The sequence below is a fragment of the Phyllobates terribilis genome, unplaced genomic scaffold, assembly GCF_046119375.1.
Source record: "Phyllobates terribilis strain yellow unplaced genomic scaffold, ASM4611937v1 Scaffold_2__4_contigs__length_985480577, whole genome shotgun sequence".
Taxonomy (NCBI): Eukaryota; Metazoa; Chordata; class Amphibia; order Anura; family Dendrobatidae; genus Phyllobates; species Phyllobates terribilis.
The window spans coordinates 602,357,794-602,382,261 of NW_027362762.1; the positions used below are offsets into that span (position 1 = coordinate 602,357,794).

A 24,468-nucleotide genomic window follows, 5' to 3' on the forward strand; every position below is an offset into this window, starting at 1 on the left:
ATACACATACATAATCTGCTAGTTCATGTATTTTATATATATATATATATATATACACACACACAGTACAGACCAAAAGTTTGGACACACCTTCTCATTTAAAGATTTTTCTGTATTTTCATGACTATGAAAATTGTACATTCACACTGAAGGCATCAAAACTATGAATTAACCCATGTGGAATTATATACTTAACAAAAAAGTGTGAAACAACTGAAAATATGTCTTATATTCTAGGTTCTTCAAAGTAGCCGCCTTTTGCTTTGATGACTGCTTTGCAGACTCTTGGCATTCTCTGGATGAGCTTCCAGAGGTAGTCACCGGAAATGGTTTTCACTTCACAGGTGTGCCCTGTCAGGTTTAATAAGTGGGATTTCTTGCCTTATAAATGGGGTTGGGACCATCAGTTGTGTTGTGCAGAAGTCTGGTGGATACACAGCTGATAGTCCTACTGAATAGACTGTTAGAATTTGTATTATGGCAAGAAAAAAGCAGCTAAGTAAAGAAAAACGAGTGGCCATCATTACTTTAAGAAATGAAGGTCAGTCAGTGCGAAAAATTGGGCAAACTTTGAAAGTGTCCCCAAGTGCAGATGCAAAAAGCATCAAGCGCTTCAAAGAAACTGGCTCACATGAGGACCGCCCCAGGAAAGGAAGACCAAGAGTCACCTCTGCTTCTGAGGATAAGTTTATCCGAGTCACCAGCCTCAGAAATCGCAGGTTAACAGCAGCTCAGATTAGAGACCAGGTCAATGCCACACAGAGTTCTAGCAGCACACACATCTCTACAACAACTGTTAAGAGGAGACTTTGTGCAGCAGGCCTTCATGGTAAAATAGCTGCTAGGAAACTACTGCTAAGGACAGGCAACAAGCAGAAGAGACTTGTTTGGGCTAAAGAACACAAGGAATGGACATTAGACCAGTGGAAATCTGTGCTTTGGTCTGATGAGTCCAAATTTGAGATCTTTGGTTCTAACCACCGTGTCTTTGTGCGACGCAGAAAAGGTGAACGGATGGACTCTACATGCCTGGTTCCCACCGTGAAGCATGGAGGAGGAGGTGTGATGGTGTGGGGGTGCTTTACTGGTGACACTGTTGGGGATTTATTCAAAATTGAAGGCATACTGAACCAGCATGGCTACCACAGCATCTTTCAGCGGCATGCTATTCCATCCGTTTGCGTTTAGTTGGACCATCATTTATTTTTCAACAGGACAATGACCCCAAACACACCTCCAGGCTGTGTAAGGGCTATTTGACCAAGAGGGAGAGTGATGGGGTGCTACACCAGATGACCTGGCCTCCACAGTCACCAGACCTGAACCCAATCGAGATGGTTTGGGGTGAGCTGGACCGCAGAGTGAAGGCAAAAGGGCAAACAAGTGCTAAGCATCTCTGGGAACTCCTTCAAGATTGTTGGAAGACTATTTACGGTGACTACCTCTTGAAGCTCATCAAGAGAATGCCAAGAGTGTGCAAAGCAGTCATCAAAGCAAAAGGTGGCTACTTTGAAGAACCTAGAATATAAGACATATTTTCAGTTGTTTCACACTTTTTTGTTAAGTATATAATTCCACATGTGTTAATTCATAGTTTTGATGCCTTCAGTGTGAATGTACAATTTTCATAGTCATGAAAATACAGAAAAATCTTTAAATGAGAAGGTGTGTCCAAACTTTTGGTCTGTACTGTATATATATATATATATATATATATATATATATATATATATATGTATATATATTTATATATACACAATATACACTACCATTCAAAAGTTTGGGGTCATTTAGAAATGTCATTATTTCTGAAAGAAAAGCACATTTTTTTTCAATGAAGCTAACATTAAATTAATCAGAAATACACTCTATAAATTGTTAATGTGGTAAATGACTATTCTAGCTGCAAACGTCTGTTTTTTATTGCAGTATCTACATAGGTGTAGAGAGGCCCATTTCCAACAACCACCACTCCAATGTTTTAATGGTACACTGTGTTTGCTGTGTAAGAAGGCTAATGGATGTTTAGAAAACCCTTGCACGAGTATGCTAGCCCAGCTGAAAACGGTTTGGCAGATTTGAGAAGCTATAAAATTGACCTTCCTTTGAGCTAGTTGAGAATCTGGAGCATTACATTTGTTTGTTCTATGAAACTCTCAAAATGGCCAGAAAAAGAGAACTTTCATGTGAAACTCGATAGTCTATTCTTGTTCTTAGAAATGAAGGCTATTCCATGCGAGACATTGCCAAGAAACTGAACATTTCCTACAACGGTGTGTACTACTCCCTTCAGGGGAGAGCACAAACAGGCTCTAACCAGAGTAGAAAGAGAAGTGGGAGGCCCCACTGCACAGCTGAGCAACAAGACAAGTACATTAGAGTCTCTAGTTTGAGAAATTGACACTTCACAGCTCTCAACTGGCAGCTTCATTAAATAGTACACGCTATGCCAGTGTCAACGTCTACAGTGAAGAGGCGACTCCGGGATGCTGGCTTTCAGGGCAAAGTGGCAAAGAAAAAGCCATATCTGAGACTGGCTAATAAAAGGAAAAGATTAATATGGGCAAAAGAACACAGACATTGGACAGAGGAAAATTGGAAAAAAGTTTTATGGACAGACGAAGTTAGAGGAGTTTGGATCACACAGAAGAACATTTGTGAGATGCAGAACAGCTGAAAAGATGCTGGAAGAGTGCCTGACGCCATCTGTCAAGAATAGTCGAGGTAATGTGATGGTCTGGGGTTGCTTTAGTGCTGGTAAAGTGGGAGATTTGTACAAGGTAAATGGGATTTTGAATAAGGAAGGCTATCACTCCATTTTGCAACGCCATGCCATACCCTGTGGACAGTGCTTGATTGGAGCCAATTTCATCCTACAACGGGACAATGACCCAAAGCACACCTCCAAATTATGCATGAACTATTTAGGGAAGAAGCAGGCAGCTGGTATTCTATCTGTAATGGAGTGGCCAGTGCAGTCACCAGATCTCAACCCCATTGAGCTGTTGTGGGAGCAGCTTGACCGTATGGTACGCAGAAAGTGCCCATCAAGCCAATCCAACTTGTGGGAGGGGCGTCAGGAAGCATGGGGTGAAATTTCTCAAGATTACCTCAGCAAATTAACAGCTAGAATGCCAAAGGTCTGCAATGCTGTAATTGCTGCAAAGGGAGCATTCTTTGACAAAAGCAAAGTTTGAAGGAGAAAATTATTCTTTCAAATAAAAATCATTCTTTCTAACCTTGTCAATGTCTGGACTATATTTTCTATTCATTTTGCAACTCATTTGATAAATAAAAGTATGAGTTTTGATAGTAAATACAAAATTGGCTGGGTGACCCCAAACTTTTGAATGGTAGTATATATATATATATATATATATATATATATATATATATATATATATATATATATATATATATATATATATATATATATATAATACAGACCAAAAGTTTGGACACACCTTCTCATTTAAAGATTTTTCTGTATTTTCATGACTATGAAAATTGTACATTCGCACTGAAGGCATCAAAACTATGAATTAACACATGTGGAATTATATACTTAACAAAAAAGTGTGAAACAACTGAAACTATGTCTTATATTCTAGGTTCTTCAAAGTAGCCACCTTTTGCTTTGATGAGTGCTTTGCACACTCTTGGCATTTTCTTGATGAGCTTCAAGAGGTAGTCACCGGAAATGGTTTTCACTTCACAGGTGTGCCCTGTCAGGTTTAATAAGTGGGATTTCTTGCCCTATAAATAGGGTTGGACCATCAGTTGTGTTGTGCAGAAGTCAAGTGGATACACAGCTGATAGTCCTACTGAATAGACTGTTAGAATTTGTATTATGGCAAGAAAAAAGCAGCCAAGTAAAGAAAAGCGAGTGGTCATCATTACTTTAAGAAATGAAGGTCAGTCAGTGCGAAAAATTGGGAAAACTTTGAAAGTGTCCCCAAGTGCAGTTGCAAAAACCATCAAGAGCTACAAAGAAACTGGCTCACATGAGGACCACCCCAGGAAAAGAAGGCCAAGAGTCACCTCTGCTTCTGAGGATAAGTTTATCCGAGTCACCAGCCTCAGAAATCGCAGGTTAACAGCAGCTCAGATTAGAGACCAGGTCAATGCCACACAGAGTTCTAGCAGCAGACACATCTCTTCAACAACTGTTAAGAGGAGACTTTGTGCAGCAGGCCTTCATGGTAAAATAGCTGCTAGGAAACCACTGCTAAGGACAGGCAACAAGCAGAAGAGACTTGTTTGGGCTTAAGAACACAAGGAATGGACATTAGACCAGTGGAAATCTGTGTTTTGGTATGACGAGTCCAAATTTGAGATCTTTAGTTCTAACCACCGTGTCTTTGTGCGACGCAGAAAAGGTGAACGGATGGACTCTACATGCCTGGTTCCCACCGTGAAGCATGGAGGAGGAGGTGTGATGGTGTGGGGATGCTTTGCTGGTGACACTGTTGGGGATTTATTCAAAATTGAAGGCATACTGAACCAGCATGGCTACCACAGCATCTTGCAGCGGCATGCTATTCCATCCAGTTTCCAGTTTGAGTTTATTTGGACCATCATTTATTTTTCAACAGGACAATGACCCCAAACACACCTCCAGGCTGTGTAAGGGCTATTTGACCAAGAAGGAGAGTGATGGGGTGCTCCGCCAGATGACTTGGCCTGAACCCAATCGAGATGGTTTAGGGTGAGCTGGACCGCAGAGTGAAGGCAAAAGGGCCAACAAGTGCTAAGCATCTCTGGGAACTCTTTCAAGATTGTTGGAAGACCATTTACGGTGACTACCTCTTGAAGTTCATCAAGAGAATGCCAAGAGTGTGCAAAGCAGTCATCAAAGCAAAAGGTGGCTACTTTGAAGAACCTAGAGTATAAGACAAATTTTCAGTTGTTTCACACTTTTTTGTTAAGTATATAATTCCACATGTGATAATTCATAGTTTTGATGCCTTCAGTGTGAATGTACAATTTTCATAGTCATGAAAATACAGAAAAATCTTTAAATGAGAAGGTGTGTCCAAACTTTTGGTCTGTACTGTATATATATATATATATTTACACTTGTATACAGTAGAGATTGTGTATAATCTTATTTATATATATTTAAAGTAATTAAAATATTAATTAATAAATTAGAAACTCATATATAAATTAAAGTAGCAATATTTTGAAGTACATTAGAACCAATATATGTATAAGATATTTAAATAATTCTGTTTCTTTATGAATTTTATATTTAATATTATTTTTTATGTTTCCTTAGAGTTTTCATTCCAAAGCAGGATTTGATCAAACAACTCTAAAATGGTTTTATTTCTTCATTCACACAAGAAGTTGGGAAAAACTGCATGATTTTATGTGTATAACATTTTAAAATAATAACAATATAACTAGTTGAACTATATTATGTGTAACACTTATTAATTATTTCTTTTGTGTTTTATAACTAAAGTAGCTTTACAGCATGACGTGTGACAGCTGCAGCCTTTGAACTTTGTGCAAATAATATAGAATCCCATTCATTCTATTTTCAGCTGATGTAACTTAAAACCTGGTAGCCAGTAAAAAAATAATGTAAGACATTTCTATTTTTGCAAGTCAAGATTATTTTTTTTCAAGCGTCCTAAATCTCAGTGAAGAAAAATCTTACATTATATTATATGTACTTGGGGAATATTCAAAGAAATGTTAAAATATTAAATTTAATAGTTTACAAATGCCAATTGATAATTAGGATACGAAAATTTTTGGTTAAATATATATATACCTATAACTTCATATGTGGAATGTTTGAGTTGAACAAGTCTGTGACAGTCAGAGTGAAATGTGATGAATTAATGTGCAGCTGCTAAGTGTGATTTCTGTGACAGAGGCCTCATCTCATGTATGCTAGGAAAAAAAATGTTTCTTTATGTGAAGGTACAAACATACATTTAATTCTGAGATAATTATGATACATAATTTAGTATAATATATATATATCTACATTTCATTAGTAATTATAATTTCTTGATTTAGTTAATAGTGGATAAGGGCAACCACACATCAAAATGGTTTATAAAGCAAATTTACATTTAGAATAATTTTTCCAAATTATAATTTTATAGTATTAAAGGATATTATCTTTTAATGGTTACCTAAATAGGTACATATCTCTTCAGACAAATATATGCTACACATTTTGAAATTTATGCAAAATAATATTTATAGAAGAATTATTTTTAATTTGGTTGATATATAAATTTTATAAAATAATATTTTTTGGTATTAAGGGGGAAAATGTGTTTTTGATCCTGATTACATAATCACTTTTGATCAATACTTATTTTTCACACATTTTAATGAAGAAATATTAATAAGGTACAATGGTATAATTAAGAAGGGTATTAGTTGCATAATTTAATAATTTTTGGTAATACAAGGCTATGACAAATATGAAATCATCTAGATAATGGAAATATAAGGGTATTTTCATGGAGAATAGAATTACTCTGCATTTGTCATTAACATATAAAGGCCTTATTTTTATTTTATTTTTTAGTCTTAATTTTAGTTTTCATTTTTACATGTTATTCTTACTTTATTCTTATTTTTCCATTTTTCATTTTTCATTTATTTTTTATTTTATTTCAGTTCAATATCTCAATTGAGAAAACACATTAATATTTAATAAAGTAATGTCTTGTACAAGAATATTGCTTCAATAAATAATGACATGGTTCCAATATAAGAAGAAAAATGTTTCAATTTTCTGAGTAAACACAACAAGTCATTCTTGCATTCATTCATTCATATATTTATTCATTTTGGTTGATGAGTATACATTCTTTGGTATTATTGGTTTAATAAAGATATAAACACTTGTTGTTTCAAAACACACTGACACCTATGGGTTGGAAAAGGTAATTACATTTATGACATAAAAATATTCTATTACATGAAGAACTTGATTAATAATGAATTACTATTATTGTTTATTATTCCAAACATAATTTATTTTAATATTTTGATAATAATTAGATGGATACTATTGATTGCTATAGTACGCTGTGATATTATAGGTTAGGAAAATTGTCAGATTTGGTATTAGATTAGGGAATGAAGACTTCAATCAAGACATGGCAATTATGAATTTTATCTTAATAAAGACTTTTCATATTTATAAATCAAAGAGATTCTCAAAAGTTACAAGAAGAAAGAGACGATAACCGGAAGTCTCAAAAGGTAAAGATGTTGTGAATGCTGAGTGTTATAATAGACTGTGTCAATTACAATACATTCTCACCACTGATAACCAGGACTGGAGAGGACGATGATCCTATATGAACTGTGTTGTGTTCAAGTTTCATCACGTTCCAGTGGTTTCCTATCACCTGAAAGCTGGTGAATAATAAAGGAGTGTCAGGATTCTGCTAGCCTGACATATGTGTACATTAAGGACTGAGTACTGGTTATGGTGCTATATACAGCAGGGAAGTGTCAAGTTAACTCTTGCTTTGCTGACCAAAGACGCCACATCTGTTCCAAAAGTGACACGAGACCAGTGCGGATGACACGGAGGATTCCAGAATTGTCCAAAGACAATTCAACGTAAGTCCAAGTGACACTAAACGAATATTAAAGCTACATTTCATCCATGGACTTTGTTTTCTTATCAATTGACACACATGATCTTTCTAATAAAGAGTACAGTTTATGGACTGAACAATAATGAACACAATTATGGACTGTACAATATCTACACGCTATAATTTATTTCAAAGGAGTTTTCATCTAAAGACTGTTATAGAAGAACCAAGAAGAAGATGGGACGAAGATCCGATGTCATCAGATGATGACGATTGGACCCGTGATTACTTTGATTTAGATTTAGGGAAGTATAATTATACATGTTAAATGAATATTAGTCACGGCTTATCATAACATGAATTCACATAATTATGCTATTGAATACATATAACAATAATCCAATATTGATATTATTATTACTATTATTATGGACATTAAAGATATTGCCAAGGAAGAAGAAAAAGAAAAATGATCCTGTTATCCTAATGATGAACCTATCTACTTTGAGAATTTCAGTTGATGTCTGTCATCCTCAAAAAGGGGGAATTGTTAAATATTAATTACAGATATTCATTTTATTCTTAATTCTGAATTCTGTACCATATATTGCATAAGATTGCATCAGCCATCGTGCTAGAGTTTCTAGATGACATGCGCTATTTGTGTATTTTTAGTTCAGTGCCATATGTAGAAGAACAGCTGGTATGACCGGGTATATAACCCCATGTTAGAGATAGGGGGGGGCTCTTGCCATTTCACAGAACATTGAACGAGGATCTGTGTGTGAAACAGCTGCTGATGTAGGAGACGGGTTCTTTACCCGGACACATGGTGTCATCCTAACACACGTGCTGGACACAGAGTCTATGTGCCCACGTTGCATTTATGAAGCAGAAAATTTCTGCTTCATTTCTGCAAGTCCTCTCCCGGAAAAACGCATGCGGAATTCCGCACGCGTTTATCGCGCATTTTTCGCGCGTTTATCACGCGTTTTCCACATGCGGAATTGCCTTGCGTTTTTTATGCATTGGACAAAGGCAATTCTGCTTGCGGAAACGAAAAATTAATTGACATGCTGCGGATTTTTGAACGCAGCATAAACGCTGCGGAAAAATCCGCAGCATGTGCATAGAACTTGCGGAATCCCATTGGGGACCATGGGGTGCGGGTTACCAAGCGTTTTACAAGCGTTTCCGCTGCGGAAATTCCGCATCAAAAACGCTTGAAAAACGCTACGTGGGCACACAGCCAGACAGAAACAATCTACCATCCAGGATCCCAGGAAAACATGGGTGAAACTCAACTATTAAGCTAATTATGGACAAATGGACAATCACTCTGTAACTACATAACTATTTTATGTAACTATTGTAATCATTCTTTTTAATGGACAATCCAAGAATAAATCGATACATTTTTTATATAAGAATATCGTGATATTGATACTTTGATCAATCACATCTGATAAGAAGTCCTCGATAGAAAAAATATACAGAAAGAAGTATTTTTTTTACAGAGCCGAAACTTGCCGAAGCCTGGCAGCTCGGTAGGCTTTGCTACCTGATTGATGATTTCCATGTTGTCTGCTTGCTGGTTCTCCGAATGACTTGTGGAAGCCAATACAGGTGGCTGCCTGTCGTCTCCATCAGCCTGCCTGTCATCTCCATCAGCCTGCCTGTTGTCTCCATCAGCCTGCCCTGAATTCATTACCAATTCATGGGCATGACATATATCCGCAAGTGTTTTCTCCCTGTAAACTCTCCATATCATTCATGTGCACCAGGTATCGTGCAAACAGTTTCTTTCACGAATCAGAATATCGCGACAGAGTCCACGTCTCGCATACACATTGTACAAGATGGCTAGTGACATTTGGCAGGCTGTAACTATGGAAGAAAAGATATGGTCGGTGCTTGTAGCTGCATATGACAAATACCACTTGATGTGGTGACCAGTCTACCTTTCATAGTAACAGTTGAGGGCAATGGATGGGTTTACTATGACCTTCCCGGTATGAGTCAGGAAAAAGTTTGAGATCTGTCGGCCAGCAGCAATGACAGTCTGATATGTTCTGCGTAGACTTTGAGCCATTGAAAAAGGAAAAAAAAATAACAGTTAATCTTGAGCCAGAAGGCACCAGGTTTTGCATGGGGACAACAGAGGGGTTTCAACCCCATATGGAGTGGGGTAGCCCGGGTCCCCTGGCTTGGAGAAACCTTACCAAATGTTCTTCCTCTGAAAGCACGAATGATGCTACTTGAGTGGAGGCACTCTTGTGTTTTCACCCCGACAATGGTCCTTTGAACACTGCAATACATATGATGGGTCCTCCCATTCCACTCTGAAAACTTAGGTGTGAAAAGATGGCAAATATTTGAAATGGTTCTGCAATGACCGCTGGCCACGCAGAGTAACACTACTTACGGTCATATTGCGAACAACCCCTGGTCTTTGGAGGTGTCTTAGAATCAGAAGGGCCTGGAGGTACAGTATGACTTCCTTGCGTTTGTCTTCTGAAACCCAATCCTGGACATTCTCTATGCTCTCTAGAAATGTAGCACTTGCCTTGTCCAGAATTCTCTGGCAGTCATTAGGAGTCTTTGAGGGGTTCATCAGGGTATCATACCTGTGGGGTAAAATACACAGTTATTGCATTTGTTGTACGTTACCCAACATTCAAGGTTTGGTAAAAATCAGTCCAAATATTGGGTACCTCTTGCTCAAGGACTCTTTGCACACTCCCTTGTACAACGCCTAACGCAGGTCCTCCGTAAAGTTCATAAACACCTCACATGCCCGGTATAGCTGAGGATTTTTTATGATCTGTCCTGTTCCCCTCATCTGATAGGTGGTGACTCGCCGAATGTGCTTCATTATTTTGAGGGTGGTCTGGTTCGATAGTTTGAGGCTGCTGAGCGTTTTAAAAATATCATTGACTTTCGTTGGTTTTGTTAAGTACTCCAGAGTTACAAATCTTGGGTTCACAAAAAAAATAAACCTTGCGATGTTCGATACCTCCTGCTTACAATTAGGGACCCCAAGGGTAACTGTCAGATATGAGTGAAAGCCCTTCAGCATGGGGTTATTCATTGAATGACACTTATACAAGCCGGAGGCCGTTCTAGCTAGGCGGTTTTTGCTTCTCCATTGCCTAGACTGAATGTTTTGTGTGCTGCCATCCACGGCCTCCTCTTCCTCAATGGGGTCAGAAATGCTTCCTCTATGCTCAGACTCTGGGCATGGGGTTCCCTCAAAATCGCCTGCAGACTGTTCAGGGACAAGCACGTCCATCACATGTGAATCTGACTCCCCCGGGGGCATGGAGCAGGGGCACAGCTCCAAATGGTCTGTTGGCGCCTGGGTTTGTCCTTTAGAGGTCAAAGGTATGTTGTCCAACTGAAATCTAGGCTTGTTCACTATTAAAAACCCATTAAATTCGGCAAAGGCTACCGTATCTTCCAGGGATTGCAGAGGCTTGACCTCAGTGAATAGGATAGATGTGCCCTTAGCCGCAATGATTCTAAGCCGATCTTTGGCCATAGCCAAGATATTTTTTCATCTCGGAGTCGCTCTTGGACCTCATACACACCCTTCTCAAATGTGTGGACAGATATTTTGGGGTATGTCGGTGACTGTGGGGAAATAAGCAATACAAATGGTCACTGTAGTTTTATAACCCTGCAACAAGGGGTACGCAGCCTGGTGTGGCCGGTACATTCACCTATATGTGGGCGACGCATGACTTCTACCTACCGTTTCATAGGGACGTGTTTCCCGCAGTCAAATGGAGCTTAAAAGTCTGTGAATAATCTTTAACTGCTAGTAAATGTTTTCTGCATATGTACCGGAGGTAGACTGCCTTTCCTCTGAGCTGAGTCGCCTTCGCAGCTGGTTAATTACTGTTCGTGCTTCCCAGTTGAGGAGTCATTCGCACGGGTGCAAAACACCAGTAGCGCTGCCAGAAACATTCAATCCTGGATATATTCTTCCTAATCTTCTATACGGAATCTCAGGGGTTGAGGCACCCATAGCGCTGCCACCTCCACTGTCGAAAGGCATCAGCAGCCTTGATGGAAAAAACCCAACCGTAACCCTAGCCCAACCCTAACCCTAGCACAACCCGCACAACACTAACCCTAGAGCTTACTTTTTACAACATTCCTCGTGCGGTATAAGTGATTACATGACTTTATTCTTCGGGTCGATGTGATTATAGCGATACCAGATTGATATCGGGTTTTTATGATTGACAACTGTCACACACTAAAAACAAAAAAAACTTTTTTTTTTTTTTTTGCAAAGACTAGTTTTTGCATAGCCATATTTTCAGAGCTATAATTTTTTCCAAATTTCGGCCGACAGTCATGCGACTGCTTGTTTTTTGCGGGACAAGATGACGTTTTTATTGGTACCATTTTCGGGTACGCGACATTTTTTGATCGCTTTCTATTCCGATTTTTGTGAGGCAGAATAAACAACAACCAACAATTCAGGATTTTTTTTTTTATGCCGTTCCACGTGTGGTGATAAGGCAGCTGTATTCTTCGGGACAGTGCGTATACAACGGTACCACATTTATATTGTTTTTTTATTTTTTGGTGCTTTTTTTTTTTTTTTTTTCTTGCACAAACTATTTTATAGAAAAAAGAATGGTTTTTGCGTCACTTTATTCTGAGAGCTATAACTTTTTTATTTTTCTGCAGTTGGAGCTGTATGGCGGCTTGTTTTTTGCAGGAAAAAGGTTGTAGGTTTCCTATCCTTGAAGGGCGGATCCCCTCCGTGGTGCTGTCATGGGTGAGAGAAAAAAAAATGAACACCCACAACCCTTGTAAAAGGAAGAAGATACAGAAAAGCAATCACAAAATAATTCTCCGCTGTGTTCCATCTCCTCTATAGAACTATAATCAGATTATTATTATTTATTATTATAGCGGCATTTATTCCATGGCACTTTACATGTGATATGGATATACATAAAAAACATTTACATAATCTTAACAAAACGAGTCAGCGACTGGTACATGAGGAGCGAGGACCTTGCCCGCGAGGGCTCACAGTCTACAAGGGATGGGTGAGGATACAGTAGGTGGGGGTAGAGGAGGTCATGCAGCAATGAGGTGGAGCGGTGGAAGAGGTAGGTCTTCAGGTTTCTTTTGAAGGCTTCCATGGTAGGCGAGAGTCTGATGTGTTGGGGTAGAGAGTTCCAGAGTAGGGGGGATGTACGGGAGAAATCTTGTATGCAATTGTGGGAAGAGGAGATAAGAGGGGAGTAGAGAAGATCTTGTGAGGATCGGAGGTTGCGTGCAGGTAAGTACCGGGAGACTAGGTCACAGATGTATGGAGGAGACAGGTTGTGGATAGCTTTGTATGCCATGGTTAGGGTTTTGAACTGGAGTCTCTGGGCAATGGGGAGCCAGTGAAGGGATTGACAGAGGGGGGAGTCCGGGGAATAGCGGGGGGACAGGTGGATTAGTCGAGCAGCAGAGTTTAGGATAGATTGGAGGGGCACAAGCGTGTTGGGAGGCCACAGAGCAGGAGGTTGCAGTAGTCAAGGTGGGAGATGATGAGGGCATGCACTAGTGTTTTTGCAGAGTCTTTGCAGAGGTATGCACGGATCCGGGAGATATTTTTGAGTTGGAGTCGGCAGGAAGTGGAAAGGGCTTGGATATGTGGTTTGAAGGAGAGATCAGAGTCCAGGGTTACCCCAAGGCAGCGAGCTTGTGGGACTGGGGAGAGTGAACAGCCATTGACGTTGATGGATAGGTCAGATGGGGGATATGAATGAGAGGGTGGAAAGATGATGAACTCGGTTTTATCCATGTTGAGTTTTAGAAATCTGGAAGAGAAGAAGGATGAGATGGCAGACAGACATTGTGGGATTTTGGTTAGTAGGGAGGAGATATCGGGTCCAGAGAGGTAGATCTGTGTGTCATCAGCATAGAGGTGATACTGAAAGCCATGAGACTCTACACCTTTGGCCTGGGACAGCTCATAGATGGAGAAGAGCAGAGGTCCTAGAACCGAACCTTGGGGGACACCGACAGATAGGGGGCGAGATGAGGAGGTGGTGCGTGAGTGGAAGACGCTGAATGTCCTGTCTGTTAAGTATGAGGAGATCCAAGATAGGGCCAAGTCCGTGATGCCAAGAGATGAGAGAATCTGTAGTAAGAGGGAATGGTCCACTGTGTCGAAGGCAGGTGACAGGTCCAGAAGGAGGAGGATGGAGTAGTGTCGCTTGGATTTGGCGTTTATTAGGTCGTTGGTGACTTTGATCAGGACAGTTTCAGTCGAGTGATGCGGTCGGAAGCCAGATTGCAGGCGGTCGAAGAGGGAACAGGAGGAGAGGTGGAAAGACAGTTCAAGGTGGACATGTTGTTCTTGTAGTTTTGAGGCAAAGGGGAGAAGTGATATGGGGTGGTAGCTAGTCAGAGATGATGGGTCAAGGGAGGGCTTTTTGAGGATGGGTGTGATTGCGGCATGTTTGAAACATGAGGGGAAGACACCGGTTGTTAGTGACAGGTTGAAGAGGTGGGTTAGGGTTGGGATGAAGACTGTGGTAAGGTTAGGGAAGAGGTGGGATGGGATTGGGTCAAGTTCACAGGTGGTGAGGTGTGATTTGGAGAGTAAAGAGGAGACTTGACCTTCTGTAATGGTGGAAAAGTGGGGTTTGGAGGAGGAAGGTTGAGTAGATATGAGGAGGGGTTGTGCGGACTTTAGGCAAAAGCTTTGTCTGATAGGGTCAATCTTCAAGCAGAAGATTGACACTAAGTCTTCGGCTGAGATGAGAGAAGAGGGAGGAGGTGCTGGGGGACGAAGGAGAGAATTGAAAGTGTTAAATAGCTGTTTAGGGTTGTGAGACAGGGAGGATATGAGAGATGAGAAGTAGGTTTGTTTTGCTGTAGTGAGTGCGGACTTGAAAATAGTGAGGGATTGTTTGAATGCGATGAAGTGCTCGATGGAGTGAGACTTTTTCCATCTCCGCTCCGCAACCCTGGAGACCCGTCGCAGATCTTTAGTAAGTTTGGTGTGCCAGGGTTGCCTGTTGATTGTGCGAGATTTGGTGTGTGTGAGAGGGGCGATCGAGTCGAGAGCTGCAGCTATTGTGGTATTATATGAAGCGGCAGCAACATCTGCATTGTGTAAGGAGTTTATATCTGTAAGAGGGAGGAGGGATTCAGAGTGAGTGTAGGTCAAGGTGTTTGAGGTTTCTGCGAGCATGTGTAAGTTTGTGGAGTGGGAATTGTGCACCTGGAGAGGAGAGGGTAGAGAATGTGAGAAGGTTATGGTCAGAGAGAGGGAGGGGCGAGTTAGAGAGGTTAGATAGGGAACAGAGGCGGGTGAAGATGAGGTCCAGTGTGTGGCCATCTTTATGAGTAGCTGCCGAAGACCATTGAGCAAGGCCGAAGGAGGAAGTGAGGAACAGGAACTTAGAGACAGACGAGTGGGAAGTGTCAATAGGGATGTTGAAGTCACCCATTATGATAGTGGGGATGTCAGTGGAAAGGAAGTGAAGCAGCCAGGTGGTGAAGTGGTCTAAGAAAGTGGTGGCTAGCCCTGGGGGTCGGTAAATGACGGCCAGTTGGAGGTCAGAGGGGGGATAGATGCGCACACAGTGCATCTCAAAAGAGGGGAGTGTAACGGAGTGTGGCAGTGATATTTGGGTGAAAGCGCAGGTATCTGACAGGAGAAAACCTACGCCTCCGCCATGTTTGCCGTTGGGGCGGGGGGTGTGGGAAAGGTGGAATCCTCCATATGAAAGTGCAGCTGGGGAGGCTGTGTCAGAGGGGGTGAGCCATGTTTCGGTGATGGCGAGGAAGGAAAGTTTGTTAGTAATGAAAAGGTCGTGGATGTAGGAAAGTTTGCTGCAGACGGAGCGAGTGTTCCATAGAGCTCCTGTTAGTGCAACTGGGGAAGTGGGGATTGAATGTTGAGGAATAATTCGGAGGAGGAGGTGAATGGGGAGGATGGAGGGAGAGATGAAGAGTATGCTGGGTTGTGCACGCGTCTTTTTTTGCCAAGTGGCTTCAGAGATAAGTGGCAGTTATTTCAGAGGCCATGGACTAACACCCATCTTCTTTTTTCACACAGGTACATGCTCTTCTCCTGCACAATTCCTCTGCTTGCTGTGTATGCCGCCATCTAATGCTCTGCTCTCCTGATTCAACTCACTGGTAGAATTCTCTGCTTAATATTTCTGTTTTATCTGTCCCATTCCATTCAATACTCATATGTATATGTCTGTCCTTTCCCCACTGTAGATTTTATCTGATGTTTAGAGGTGCCAAACTGCAGAGCCTACAGCGTCCTAGCTGTGTCTTTGATCACCCAGCCATCTCCTGGTGAGATGACCAGCTGCTAATTTAGCCACAAGCAGCTCCCACAATGCCCCTCACCTGATGGTTTAGTGTGCCCTATATATTTAGAAGCTCTTTAAGGGGTGCACGCATGATAATATACTACATCTGTTTGAAGAGGAAGAAGGGACATTGGTATATCACTTTTTTATATATATATATTTCTGACTTCATCTTTAATTAGGAGAAGTCCCAGAAGACTGGAGAAGAGCAAATGTTGTTCCTATCTTCAAAAAGGGGAAGAAGGTGGACCCAGGGAACTATAGGCCGGTGAGTCTGACTTCTATACCAGGAAAGATCTTTGAACAAATTATTAAACAACATGTATGTAAGTACCTGGATAAGAATGAAGTGATTAACCAGAGTCAGCATGGGTTTGTAAATAACAAGTCATGTCAGACCAACTTAATTTCCTTCTATGACAGAATCACTGACTGGGTGGATCAGGGAAATGCTGTAGATATAGTATATCTTGACTTCAGCAAAGCATTTGACAAAGTATCTCATAGCATCCTTATTAACAAAATGACCAAGTATGGAATGGACAAGGCAACTGTTAGGTGGATTCATAACTGGCTTAGTGATCGGACTCAAAGAGTGGTTGTAAATGGCTTCACATCCAGTTGGATGAATGTCTCAAGTGGGGTACCACAGGGCTCTGTCCTGGGACCTGTATTGTTCAACATCTTTATCAATGATTTAGATGAAGGAATTGAGGGTAAACTGATTAAATTTGCTGATGACACAAAGCTAGGAGGGATAGCTAACACTAAAGAAGAGAGGGGATTCAAAAAGACCTAAATAAACTGGAGCAGTGGGCAGTAACTAAGAGAATGGTTTTTAACAGGGAAAAATGCAAAGTACTACATCTGGGCAATAAAAATGAAAAAAGCATATACAAAATGGGAGGAATAGAGCTAAGCAACAGCACATGTGAAAAAGACTTAGGTATACTAATAGATCATAGACTGAACATGAGTCAACAGTGTGATGCAGCAGCAAAAAAAGCAAATACAATTCTGGGATGTATTAACCCTAGAACGCATGACCATAAAAATCTACTTTTTCACATACCTGGGGCCTTTTAGGCCCGTGTGCAAATAACATGGAATAACTCAAACAAAAATGACAAACAACTATATACCTGAGGAATACCTAGAGTTTCAAAATTCTAACTAAAGTAATCTTGCAGAAAATAGAAAACAATTAACAGGGCGGGCCTGCGAGGCCCCAGGTAAGTGCTCTAGGGTTAACAGAAGCAAACAGTCTAGATCACGTGAAGTCATTATCGGTCTTTACTCCTCTTTGGTCAGACCTCATCTGAAATACTGCGTCCAGTTTTGGACACCACATTTTAAAAAAGACATCAACAAACTGGAGCAAGTTCAGAGAAGAGTTACCAGAATGGTGACCAGTCTGCAAACCATGTCCTATGAGGAACGGTTACAGGATTTGGGAATGTTTAGCTTGCAAAAAAGAAGACAGAGGAGACTTAATAGCTGTCTACAAATATCTCAAGGGGTGTCACATTGAAGAAGGATCATCTTTATTCTCATTTGCACAAGGAAAGACTAGAAGCAATGGGATGAAACTGAATGGGAGGAGACACAGATTAGATATTAGAAAAAACTTTTTGACAGTTGGGGTGATCAATGAGTGGAACAGGCTTCCACGAGAGGTGGTGAGTTCCCCTTCAATGGACGTCTTCAAACAGAGGCTGGACAGACATCTGTCTGAGATGATTTAGTGAATCCTGCTTTGAGCAGGGGGTTGGACCAGATGACCCAGGAGGTCCCCTCCAACTCTACCATTCTATGATTCTAGTCTTAATCTTCAGAAAATAGGAGAGACTCCTCTAGTACCAACTGCTCTTTAGAGGAGCAACAAAGCCTCTTATCGTAAGAATTAAGCAATTTACCTTTACACAAGACATGCTTTGTTTTTACTTTTTTGATAGAGCCTTCCTGGGGGTATCCTATAGAACTTACAAATAAAACACTAAATCAGCAACTGAATAATGGTATGGTACTCACGCCATCGTATGTGGTGGAACTACCATGCTAGTAGGGCAGGGGTCATCTGCCAGGTCACTACTAGGCATCGCTGGTCATGTAAGAATCCAGCTGAAAAAAAAAAAAAAACTGTGTCCAGACAAACTCCTCAAGAGGTACATCCAAAGATACTACTTCCGATGAAGCCAGCAATATCCCTTTAATGCCAGCAATGTGAGTGTTTTTCCAATGGGAAGTAAGCTCACAGACCAGGTGATCCAGTGATTACGTGCAGTAGGTATGCTGCGTCACAACTGAGCCCACCTTACAAACCCGGAAACGGCCAGGCATGTGACCCAGCAATTACGCGAGCCGGCTTGCCAGGTCACATCTGGTCACATCTTCCAAACCCAGAAGCAGCAGGCCAGGAGCAAAGCAGCGCCCCCACCACTCCAGGCAAACGCCTGGAAAGCAAGGTTGGGAGAGAAGAGTCCCGATCATCCAGCCTGCTTGCACCATAAACCGAGAACACCTCCTGCTAAATACTTGGAGAAATTTACCATGTAAGTAGAACAGAAAAAGAGCAATCCTGTGACTTCAACCTGCAGTGCAGGACTGTAGGTCTCCCACAGGATCAGGAAAGCACACTGAGGCGTATGGAGAGGATCCACCTTTTTATTTTGTAGGCTTCCCGTTTCTTGGGATGGATCCTTTCTCTCTGCGATGCCGTCAGGGTTAAGGGGAAAAAAGGACATACCGTAAAACCCATTTCTCATAGCCTTCATTGGGGGACACAGCACCCACTTTTTTGTTGTTGTTGTCCCACTTGGCGCGTGTTCTTCATATTTTTCTGCTTCTCCTACTGCTTTTCTCACTAACTAAATAGCTTAATGCAAGTAGGCGGGTGTTGCCTGCTGAGCAGGAGCTAAGTTTTTTTTTTTTTTTTACATTGTAATTCTTTGTGACAGCCCCCTGGTGGCAGCAGCATACACCCCATGGTTTCCTGTATCCCCACAATGAAGTTACAAAAAAGATTTTATGCCAAGTTCAAAAATCCTTTTTTTTTTCACTTTACGTCAAAGGGAAATAATATGAACTCAAATTTGGACAGCCAGCCCACAGTATCATGTCACAATTTATTAGTAGAACACACATTTAACATGTATCTAATGTCACACCTGGCTTCCAACTCAAGTATTTAAAGTGCAACAGTCTTTTTAATTTTACTTTCTTTTTCTTTTATAAATCAAGTGAAAAAAAGAAACTTTGTAAGATAACTTAGAGAAATCCGCTTCTTTCTCCTTGTGGACTGATATTTCATTCTCAATTCACAGGTAGAATCAGACTTTCTTGTTTATTACTGAGATAGGAAATGGCAGTTGATGCTCATAAAACTCTATGGAGAACTCTGTTTTAGGAGAACTTGCAGCAGCATGTTTGTGTCTGCCTCCAGCTCCTCAATCCTCCATTTACAAACACCAACTGCCATCTCCTATCTCAGTAATGGGAAAATCTGTCTTCACTGAATACAGATTTTACCCATGACTTGAGAGTGAATCATTAATCTAGGAGAGGAAAGAAACCAATTTCTCAGAAAAGAGATGTTAAAAGGTTGCTTATTTTCATGTGTACTATTAGTTTAGAAAACAGAAAATTAAAACGGCGGTTACTAGTTAACATTCTGCAGCTCTTCACAGGTTGACAGTGGGTTACAAAGGGAAGTAACTTTTGAGTTAATGACTAGCATTGCATCAGGTATACAGAAAAGCTTCTCATCTCGTTACCTACAAAGAAATAAGACAGTAGCTATGTATCGATCATGTACAAGACACAGCATTTCCTGAAGGCAAGCTAGCATTTAATGAAAATACCTGGACACATATCAATGCCTCTTCATGGTCATGGATTACTCCTCAAATGAATAGAAACTTGGAAATCGCTATACCATGCTTGAAGATGCTGCTTACCTAACTGGGCATTCTGCTTTTCACATGTGTACTATGATCTATGAACTCCACTCATGTATAAAACATTAAATTATAGCTTTTTCTCCAACAAGAAAGAAAAAAATAAAATAAACAGAAAAAGTTCAAAACAGAGTTAACGTTTATATGATCTAGACGGATGTAATCCATCAGTAAAAGATATACAAAAAAAATGAATGGATGAAACTGACGCTTGTAAAATGAAGTTTACAATGAAGAGATAAATGTCCTTCTGTGGGGACAATCACTCTCTCTGCTCCATTTTCACTTTCGGTGGTTTTAAAAATGTCCGCGCTTTCTTTTCCTTTTTGCCTTTTTTGTGTTGTTGGAAATTTCTCCAACTGTCAACACGCCCGTCTCTGCTTTCCTAAAAATAAAGATAAGGAAGAATAGCATTCAAAGAAGAACAAGCAAATAGTAACAGAACATACTACTCAGGTAAGTGTACGTAGTTATAAAAGTACATAAATAGGCAGATTGAATGATTACAGAGTAGCCATTCTTGTGAAGTTGATTGACAAACTGCTAGCCATGGAATTACTCAAGAAACAAAAGTTACTGGCTCTGGTTTTAGCTTTTTTTGTATCTGCTTGATCACATGATTTTAGAAAGTTGTTGAGTTTCTCTAGATCTTTACATTTCAGAAACATTGTTATAATTGGGTATAAACATTTTTATTTGTGCGAGTGTCTGTGAAATGAACCTTCTATAACTTGTTTTGAAAAAAGGTGCACACAGAGATCCTTCATTGTTTAGAGTCAACCCTCACAGAATTTTTTCTTTTCATTCACATTTGTCAAAGCTATTTTTTTTTCAGATCTTCAAAGACCAAATCCATTTGGACAATCCAAAGAATAGTCACCCCATAACGGAGGTCTTCTGGTCTCAACAAATATATATTCTTTTAAAAATGAGAAATTATAACATTTTCTCAATACACTTTCTGCATAAATTCCTTATTTCATATTTCCTGTGCTTAATCTGTCCTGATGAACCCAGAGGTCTTCAAATGCTGCCCATAGATGTTTAATTGTACTAATAATATTCAAGGCATAAGAAACTCTGTAATATATGTTATCAAAGAAATTAGCTTTTTCCACTTAGGTCTCCTTTTTCAGAATTTCTTATAGACTTAAAAAAACAAAACCACAACCGGCTAAAATTCATTTTGCCTAAGGGCTCATTGAGACATACGTCAGTTTTTCACATACAAAAATTGAGTTTTCCACTGATCGAGCTAATTTTTCAATGAATCCTTGATAGGAGAAGCCTCCATTTTTTCTCTTTTTTTTAGCATACAACAAAAAAGGATAAAGATTACTATCTGATGGCAAAAACAGACATTCATCAAACAGTGATTAAAAACACTGATGAAAGTCATTCAGTTTGTGGCGTACAAGAAAAATCACCAACATTAGAATGAGCCAATGAGGCCTAAAAGTAACCTGTCAGCAAGTTTTTGTGTTAGTCATGAAAAATTTAGTAGAAAAGTTATATGTAAAACAGGCTTGAAATGCACTGGGACAGGTCAATTATTTGGCAAGTTTATTCCAAGTACACTGAGTTTCCAGTGCATTTCCAGCCTGATTTGCATATCAGCTGCTCTGCTAGATTTCTCATAACTGGTACATTGGAGCAAAAAAGCGATAGTTTTCATTGGGGAAGGGGGGTGGCAAACACCTATAGAGCCATGACACTAATTCCATATGCAAAAGCCCACTGACAGATTCCCTTTAACGACCTTGGGTTTTTCGGTTCTTGCATTTTCGTTTTTTGCTCCCCTTGTTCCCAGAGCCAGAACGTTTATATTTTTTGGTAAATATGGCCGTGTGAGGGCTTATTTTTTGTGGGACGAGTTGTACTTTTGAATGACATCACTGGTTTTACCATATCGTGTGCTGGAAAACAAGAAAAAAAAATTCCAAATGCGGTGAAATTGCAAAAAAAAAAAAATGCAATTCCACAGTTGTTTTTTGGGTCCTTTTTTTTACCACGTTCACTGATTGCTAGAACTGGCCTGCCATTATTATTCTCCCGGTCATTATGAGTTTGTAGATACCAAACATGTATAGGTTTTTATTTAAGTGGTGAATAAAAAATCCAAAGTTTGCTATAAAAAAAAAAAATAAAATAAAATAAAAAAAAAGCATTTTCTGTGACCTGTAGCGTCTCCATTTTTTGGGATCTGGGGCTGGGTGAGGGCTTATTTTTTGCGCGCTGAGCTGTCGTTTTTATTGATACCATTTTAGAGTAGATCCGATGTTTTGATCGCCCGTTATTGCATTTTATTAAAACATTGCAGCGACCAAAAAAAACATAATTTTGGCGTTAAGAATTTTTTTCTCGTTACGCAGTTTACCGATCGGATTAATTCTTCTTTTATATTGATAGATCGGGCGATTCTGAAAGCGGTGATACCAAATGTGTGTATGTGTTTATTTTTTTTTTTAGTATTTTATTTTGAGTGGGGCGAAAGGGGGGCGATTTAAAACTTTTATATTTTTAAAAGCATTTTTTTTTTTACACTTTCTGCTTGCTTCTATAGTCTCCAGAGGAGACTAGAAGCAGCAGCTGTCTGATTGCTTCTACTGCATACAGGCGATGAGCAGATCGCTTGTATGCAGGAGAAATGCTCACTTGCTATGTGTGCTGACCACTGCGTGGCGCTCATAGCAATTGAGACATGACAACCACAGGGGTCTGCTGCAGACCCTGGGTTGTCATGCCCACCCATTGTTGACCCGTGATCACGTGACGGGCTCACCGATGGGCGGGGCCTAGGACGCGCTTCCCGGAAGTGTAAGTTAAATGCCACTGTCAGAGATTGACAGGGGCATTTAACTGGTTAACTAGCCGCGGGTGGATCACGATTCCACCCGCGGCTGTTGCGGGCACATGTCAGCTGTAAGAATCAGCTGACACGTGCCCAGTTCAGTGCGGGCTCAGCGCCGGAGACCCCGCTGAACTGGCCTTTCCGACCTGGTGCGTACTATTACTGACCAGGTCAGAAAGGGGTTAAATCAAGACGATCCGCAAGCTCACTGAAGGATCAGATTAGAAATGACTATTGAAGTCTATAAAGAAGAGAAGCGCAGAGTGAGAAATTGTGCTGCTGCTTTCTTATCTTTTATTTCACGCCCATGTTGGAGTCACAGTTACACTTGTCCATACTACTGCATAATGTCTTCAACGCTGCTGCTTCTGAACATGAACTACACAGGAGAGGAGTAAACCCTCATGTCTGTTTATGTGAGGCAATATTGCAGCTAGTCTCCACTAAAACAACTGAAAATTAGAGATGGAGACTGGAGAGGGTTTATCTGGTGAAAAAATACCATATACAAGTCTCCCCATGCACACACAAGGAAAGCTTGTGCTGAAGTCACCTAAAATGACATGTACGCTTTAAGCTTTTTTTCCTGGAATACATGAATCTTGCTACATATAGTGTAAAACTAAAACATCAACTGATAAGAAACATATTACCAGTAGATGTAAAATGCGAGTGGAGATGCTATGCTAAATCAGGGCCTGGGTTGCCTGTCATAACTAGCAGAACCCACAATTTTATTTTCTAGAAGGAAACATGTTAGAGTACCAGCTGTAAAATCTTTGTCAAATTCATTGAGGAGACAAACGCAGCTTGGGTATAACCAGTAGTGATGAGCGAGTATGTTCTGTTAACCCTTTCAGCGAGCATGCTCGGGTGCTCGCCGAGTATTTGCAGCGTGCTCGAATGTTATGTTTAAGTCACTCCGTGTGCATGATTTAAGACTGTTAGACATTCTTCATGTGTATTAAAGCTGTCTAACAAACAAGCATTCCTCACATGTATTAAAGCTGTCAGTCGCAAATCATGCACACACAGTGACTCAAATATAACATTCGAGCACGCTGCAAATACTCGGAAAACACCCGAGCATGCTCGCTCATCACTACTAACCAGCTATGAATGAGCAAAAAAAAATGTATTTACCAGTCCTGCTCATTGTTATTGGCACCCATGAAGTTTAAAGGGGTTTTCCCACAAAAAAAGTTCATTTTAATCAATGGTTGTGTCTGACCATGTACGGAACATACCACAACTCCTGGGCAGGGGAGGAAGCAAAAAACAATACAGATTTCAGCAGGGAATTGCAGGAAAGACAGGAACCCACAAAAAATAGAGGAGTCAAAGAGTGGAGAAGGAGTCATTGTTGTTGACCTAGATCACTTGGAGATAGTCTACTCTGGAAACAGGCATAGGAGGTCCAGTCATTTCATATCAGATAACGGTTTGTCTGGTTATTTCCACTCTGAAGCACTATTTAATTGCAAGCTCCTGATCTATTGTGGCCAAACCATTTACAGAATGGCTTCTTTTTGCCCACTACAGTCTACTAGTTGACTATACCCTTATACTTCAACAGAGATGCAGTGGGATTTTAGTTTTAGACCATCTGTTTTATTTCAGTCACTTTTTCATGATGCTGGAAAGCAGCGGAAACATTCACACTTCGATCAGTCAGTTTAGTGCAATTGCCATCACTAGTGGGCCCAAAGTCTAGTTAT

The 24,468-nt window shown here is 40.3% G+C and overlaps 1 protein-coding gene across 2 annotated transcripts in view; it reads right to left on the minus strand.

The window, feature by feature from the left end:
- Positions 1 to 19,049: 19,049 nt before the first annotated feature.
- The window catches only part of DNAJC8 (DnaJ heat shock protein family (Hsp40) member C8), a 110,242-nt gene continuing 104,823 nt past the window's right edge, over positions 19,050 to 24,468 (minus strand). For both annotated transcript variants that reach the window (XM_073666464.1, XM_073666457.1), the window contains one exon: positions 19,050 to 20,284. In XM_073666464.1, coding sequence (XP_073522565.1) covers positions 20,197 to 20,284 — 88 coding nt within the window. In that variant the 3' untranslated portion in view covers positions 19,050 to 20,196. The remainder of the gene's footprint in view (positions 20,285 to 24,468) is intronic.